The 6,942-nt window shown below is 45.1% G+C and overlaps 1 protein-coding gene across 1 annotated transcript in view; it reads left to right on the top strand.

Annotated features, from left to right (window-relative positions):
• Positions 1–1,528: 1,528 nt before the first annotated feature.
• The window catches only part of LOC137350603 (uncharacterized), a 40,358-nt gene continuing 34,944 nt past the window's right edge, over positions 1,529–6,942 (top strand). Inside the window, exon 1 of the mRNA XM_068015319.1 lies at positions 1,529–1,703. Coding sequence (XP_067871420.1) covers positions 1,649–1,703 — 55 coding nt within the window. The 5' untranslated portion in view covers positions 1,529–1,648. The remainder of the gene's footprint in view (positions 1,704–6,942) is intronic.

The following is a 6,942-nucleotide window of genomic DNA, read 5'->3' as shown; positions in this document are numbered from 1 at the left end:
CTATGAAGAGAGACTGAAAAGGTTAGGGTTGTTTTCCTGAGAACAGAGGAGGCTGAGGCGGGACATGATTGAGGTATACAAAATTATGAGGGGCAATGACAGGTTAGATACGAAGAGACTTTTTCCCTTAGCAGAGGTGTCAATAACCAGGGGGCAGATATTTAAGGTAAGGGGCAGGAGGTTTAGAGGGGATTTGAGGAAACAATTTTTCACCCAGAGGGTTGTTGGAATCTGGAACACACTCCCTGAAGTGGTGGTGGAGGCAAGAACCCTCACAACATTTAAGAAGTATTTAGATGAGGACTTGAAATGCCATAGCATACAAGGCTACGGGCCAGGTGCTGGAAAATGGGACTAGAATAGTTAGGTGCTTGATGGCCGACACAGACACGATGGGCCGAAGGGCCTGTTTCTGTGCTGTATAACTCTATGACTCTATGTGCCAGGCAATGGTCATCTCTAACAAGAGAGAATCTAACCTGTTCCCCTTGACATTTAATGGCATTACCATCCTGGAGTGTCCCACCACAAACATTCATTGACCAGAAACCTAGCTGGAACAGCCAAATAAATACTGTGACTATAGGAACAGATCAGAAGCTGGGTATTCTGCAGCAAGTGACTCACCTCATGACTCCCCAAAGCATGTCCAGAATCTACAAAGCACAAACCAGTATGATGGAATACTCCCCACTTGGCTGGATGAGTGCAGCTCCAAAAACACTCAAGAAGCTCAACGCCATCCAGGGCAAAGCAGTCCACTGGTTCAACACCCTATCCACAAAACAGCCCTTAAACATTCACTCCCTCCACCACCACTTCACAGTGGCTGCAGTGTGTATCATTTACAAGAAGCACTATAGCAATTCACCAAGCTTCCTTTGAAAGCACCTTCCAAACCCGTGACCTCGACCACCGAGAAGGACAAGAGCAGCAGGCGCATGGGAGCATCACCACCTGCAAGTTCCCCTTCAAGTCACACACCATCCTGACTTGGAACTATATCGCTGTTCCTTCACTATCACTGGGTCAAAATCCTGGAATTCCCTTCCAAACAGCACTCTGGGTGTAACTACACCACACATATAGCGAGCAGTTTAAGGAGAAGGCGGCTCACCACCATCTTCTCCAGGGCAGCAAGGAATGGACAATAAATGCCGGAATTGCCAGTGATGCCCAGATACTGAAGAGTCATTAAAGAGAAAGTATATTGACCACTGTGCATATTTGAAGATAAGTCAAGATAGCAGAACAATGGATTGGAGCTAACACTGGTGAAAAGAAATTTGAACACAGCTGCTGGGAAGAATGTCTTCACACAAAGACTGATCACCGTGTGGACTGTAGTTGCTGGTACAGTTTGTTACTGTTAATGTGGTGCACACTCAGAATGTACACCTTGCATTTCGGAGCCTCTCACCTCTCCAGTCCCTTCTCTGATCAGAGAGTTGAACAAACAGGCCAACTGCTGTCCCCAGGCCTATTAATACAATGACAGATCACACATTTCATCTGAGCTGATCACAGAGGAAGCAGCTTTTCTCTTCCACAGCCTCTAAAAGTCACACTTCCCTTTTTTTCTCACAGATCAGAATGCGATGGTGAAACAGCCACCCAGCTTCTAAAGAGTAACATCCAGGAATCTGAAATGGCACTTGGTGCTCTGTTTGTGGGTCTTTTCGTTCTGTTCCAACATGTTGCAGGTAAGGATCAATACTTTCCATTAATCTTCAACACATTCCTTATCTGGAAATATCAGTTTCTATCAGTATCTCAATGGAGAAATATAAAAGTTGAAGGATATAAATCATTGTTCTTGTATGGATGTTCAATGTCATTGTATCGTTGTCCTTACCATGCCATTTTAACACAGTTTAATCAGTAGCCATCAGTTTAAAATTGCCATTTCGAGAGTGAGGAGCAAATTCTTTACACAGAGGGTTGTTGGGGGCAGAGAATATTTTGACAGGCAGTGGTTGAGGCAGAGTCCTTTGCATCTTTTAAGTGAGAATTGGCTGAACATTTGAGACTGTAAAAGATAAAGGACTGTGGGGAGAGCGAGTTAGTCAGTTTGTTCTGCTGAAAAGCCACGTTTAAAGTACAGTGCTTACAAAAGCTGATGGTTAATGTTCAGTATTTGAGACTGATCAAACCCCTTTGAATCCAAATACTGATTAATCTCTGCCACTTTTTGTATATGCTCCTAACCCTGACTGAAGAAAGAAAGACTTGCTTTTGAATAGTGCCTTTCACAACCACAAAAAGTTATTTATAATTAAATGTTTCATTTGATGGAATAACAATGATATGTAACAAGAGCTTTGTCTCAAAGCAATATACAGTCAATGAAGTACTTTTGAAGTCCAGTCACTATTGTAATGTAGGAAAAACGGAAGCTAATTTGCAAGTAGCAAACTCTCATAAACAACAAAGTGATAATGATCAGATAATCTATTTTTGCGATATTGATCAAGGGATAAAGATTGGATAACTTCCTTGTTCTTTGTCAAAATAGTGCCATGGGATCTTTTATAGTCACCCGAGCAAACAAACGGTTTAATATCTCATCCAAAAGCAAGCACCTCCGACAGTGCAGTACGCCCTCAGTACTGCACTGGAATGTCAGCCTTGATTGTGTTCAAGTCTTGGAGTGGGAGTTGAACCCAGAACCTTGTAACACAGAGGCACGACTACTACCAACTGTGCCACAGCTGAATTTGACAGCCGTTATGTTTTTGCATTAAAATACAACACCATATAAGGAGCGACTATCTAAACTGAGTCCATGTTCATCATTTTAGATACCAGTTTGTTTCCTAACTAATGAGCTGTTTTCCCGTTCGGCTGATGAAATTGGTACAACTTGCAGGTCGGTACCTTATTAATAATTTTGCTCTTGTTCCATATCATTGTTGTTCCATCAAATGAAACATTTAATTGTAAATATCTTTTTGGTCCTGCACCATTCTGCTCTGGCTAATTCCCTGCTGCTACAGAAACCCCAATTAAAAAGATAATACTGATCTAGATGCTTTCCTTTTAAAGGTCAAACTAGCATCCATAAACCTATTACCAGTTATTCTAATCTTGCTGAAACTTAGGAGGCAGTATTCAATGCTACTTCTTAAAGTAAATTTCTTCAGGAAGTGGATGATTACTTCATATTAATTTTATCATTTCTCAGGAAGTGGGTGTCGCTGGCAATTTCAGCATTTATTGCCCAATCCCTCATTACCACTGAGAAGGAGATATTGGGTTGGCCTTCTTCTGCTACTGTCTGTGTGTTGTAGATACCCCCACAATGCTGCTTGGGATGGAGTTTCAGGATTTTGACGCAGCAACAATTAAGGAATGGTGTTATATTTGAAAGTCAGAATGATGTGTGACTTGAAGGGAAACTTGCAGGTGGTAGTGTTCCTAAGCGCTTGTTGCCCTTGTGCTTCTAGATGGTAGAGGCTGCAGATTTGGAAGGTGCTGTCAAAGAGCCTTGGTGAGTTGCTGCAGTGCATTTTGTAGATTGTCCACACTGCAGCCTCTGTACGCTGGTCGTGGAGGGAGTGACTGTTTAAGGTGATGAATGGGGTGTCAATCAAGCTGACTGCTTTATCCTGGATGGTGTTGAGCTTAAGTGTTGTTGGAGCTGCACCCATCCAGGCAAGTGCAGAGTATTCCATCACACTCCTGACTTGTGCCTTGTAGATGGTGGACCGGCTTTGGGGAGTCAGGAAGTGGGTTACTCGCCTCAGTATTTCCAGTCTCTGATGTTTTCTTATTCGGTCCTGGGATGTGAGTATTGCTGGCAAAGCCAGCATTTATTGCCCATCCCTAATTACCCTTGAGAGGTGTTGGTGAGCTGTCTTCTTGAAGCACTGCAGTCCTTGGCCTGTACATGCACCTATAGTGCTTTTCGGGGGGGAGTTCCAGTTTTCTGACCCAGTGACAGTGAAGGAATGGCGATGTAGTTCTAAGTGAGCATAGTGTGTGCCTTAGGGGGAACTTGCAGGTGTTGTGTTGTCATGCGTCTGCTGCCCTTGTTCTTCAATGTGGTAGAGTTTGGAAGGTGCTGTTGAAGGAGCCTTGGAGAGTTGCTGCATTGCATCTTGTAGATGGTACACACTGCAGCCACTGTGTGTTGGAGGGAGTGAGTGTTGAAGGTGATGTATGGGATGTCCATCAAGCGGGCTGCTTTGACCTGAATGGTGTTCAGCTTCTTGAGTGTTGTTGGAGTTGCACTCATCCAGGCAAGTGAAGAGTATTCCATCACACTCCTGACTTGTACCTTGTGGCCAGGCTTTGGGGAGTCACGAGATGAGTTACACGCCACAGAAGCCCAAACTTCTGACCTGGCTTGTAGCCACAGTATTTATATGGCTGGTCCAGTTAATTTTCTGATCAATGGTAACCCCCAGAATGTTGAAGGTGGGGGATTCAGCAATGGTAATGGCATTGAACAACAAGGAAAGATTGTTAGATCCTCTCTTGTTGGAGGTGGTCATTGCCTGGCACTTGTGTGATGTGACTGTTACTTGCCACTTACCAGTCCAAGCCTGAATGTTGTCCAGATCTTGTTGCATGCAGGCAGTGACTGCTTCAGTATCTGAGGAGTCGCAAATGGTACTGAACATCGAACAATCATCAGCGAACATCCCCACTTCTGACCTTATGATGGAGGGAAGGTCATTGATAAAGCAACTGAAAAGGGTCGGCCTAGGGCACTAAAATAAATGCAAAATACTGCAGATGCTGGAAATCTGAAATAAACACACGATATGCTGGAAATACTCAGCAGGTCAGGCAGCATCTGTGTCGAACGAAGCAGAGTTAACGTTTCAGGTCAGTGACTTCATCAGAACTGGCAAATGTGAGAAATGTAATCGGTTTTAAGCAAGTAAAGTGGGGGTGGGGCAAGAGATAACAAAAGGCAAGGTGTTGATAGGACAGAGGTTCACAAAGAATAATTGACCAGAAGCTCATGGAGCAAAGGCAAACGGCATGTTAATGGTGTGCTGAAAGACAAAGCATTAGTGCAGAGAGGGTGTTAATTGACAGAAAAATGAACAGCCTGGCCACAAGCACAAGCATGAAAAAAAACAGTGGGTAGGCACATGGTTAAAAAATGTTTGATGAAATAAAGTAAAATAAAATAAACAAATAAAAAATAAAAAAGGAAAAAATAACTAAAAATAGAAAGGGGTGCCATCATGCTCTGAAATAATTGAACTCAATGTTCTGTCAGGCAGGCTGTTGCGTGCCTAATCGGTAAATGAGATGCTGTTCCTTGAGCTTGCATTGATGTTCACTGAACACTGCAGCAAGCCCAGGACAGAGATGTGGGCATGACAGCAGGGGGTAGGTGTTGAAATGGTCTGCAACCGGAATATGGAGGTCATGCTTTCGGACTGAGTGGAGGTGTTCCGCAAAGCGATCACCCAATCTGCGTTTGGTCTCTCCAGTGTAGAGGAGACCACATTGTGAGTTGCGAATACAATATATTAAATTGAAAGAAGTACAAGGAAATCACTGCTTCACCTGAAAGGAGTGTTTGGGGCCTTGGGTGGTGAGGAGAGAGGAGATAAAAGGGCAGGTGTTACACATCCTGTAATTGCATGGGCAGGTGCCATGGGAGGGGGACGAGGCATTGTGGATAATGCAGGAGTGGACCAGGATGTCGCGGAGGGAACGATCCCTTCGGAATGCTGACAAGGGACGAGAAGGGAAGATGCATTTGGCAGTGGCATCACACTGGGCATGGCGGAAATGGCGGAGGATGATCCTTTGGATGCAAATGCTGGTGGGGTGGAAAGTGAGGACAAGGGGAACCCTGTTGCTGTTTTGGGAGGGAGGGGAAGGGGTGAGGGTGGAGGTGCAGTAAATGGGCCGGACATGGTCGAGGGCCTTGTCAACCACAGTGGGGGGGAATCCTTGGTTGGTTGAAAACGACATATCAGAAGTGCTGTCATGGAAGGTTGCATCATCAGAGCACATGCGTCAGAGATGGAGAAACTGGGAGAATGGAATGGAGTCCTTGCAGGAGGCAGTGTGTGAAGACGTGTAGTCGAGGCAACTGTGGGAGTCAGTGGGCTTATAATGAATATTAGTAGACAGCCTATCCCCAGACATGGAGACAGAGAAGTCGAATAAGGGAAGGGAAGTGTCAGAGATAGACCATGTAAAGGTGAGGGCCTAGGACACTACCTTGAGGAATTCCTGCAGTGATGTCCTGCGACTGAGATGATAGACTTGCAACAGCCACAACCATCTTCCTCTGTTCACGAGATGAGAGTCATCAAGTTCTCTGTAATACTGGGGCATGTGGGGACATCTCACACTGTGTGATGGGGATGGGGTCTCTATCAGACTGTGTGATGGGGATGGGGTCCCTATCAGACTGTGTGATGAGGATGCGGTCTCTATCAGACTGTATGATGGGGATGCGGTTTCTATCAGACTGTGTGATGAGGATCTGGTCTCTATCAGACTGTGTGATGGGGATGCGGTTTCTATCAGACTGTGTGATGAGGATGCGGTCTCTATCAGACTGTGTGATGAGGATGCGGTTTCTATCAGACTGTGTGATGAGGATGCGGTCTCTATCAGACTGTGTGATGAGGATGGGCTCTCTATCAAACTGTGTGATGGGGATGGGTTCTCTATCAGACTGTGTGATGAGGATGCGGTTTCTATCAGACTGTGTGATGAGGATGCGGTCTCTATCCGACTGTGTGATGAGAATGCGGTCTCTATCAAACTGTGTGATGAGGATGCGGTTTCTATCAGACTGTGTGATGAGGATGCGGTCTCTATCCAACTGTGTGATGGGGATGGGCTCTCTATCAAACTGTGTGATGGGGATGGGCTCTCTATCAGACTGTGTGATGGGGATGGGATCTCTATCAAACTGTGTGATGAGGATGCGGTTTCTATCAGACTGTGTGATGAGGA

This window comes from Heterodontus francisci, chromosome 35 (assembly GCF_036365525.1).
Source record: "Heterodontus francisci isolate sHetFra1 chromosome 35, sHetFra1.hap1, whole genome shotgun sequence".
Classification (NCBI taxonomy): domain Eukaryota; kingdom Metazoa; phylum Chordata; class Chondrichthyes; order Heterodontiformes; family Heterodontidae; genus Heterodontus; species Heterodontus francisci.
The sequence above is the reverse complement of the archived record's forward strand: the minus strand, read 5'-3'. Positions and strand labels throughout refer to the sequence as shown.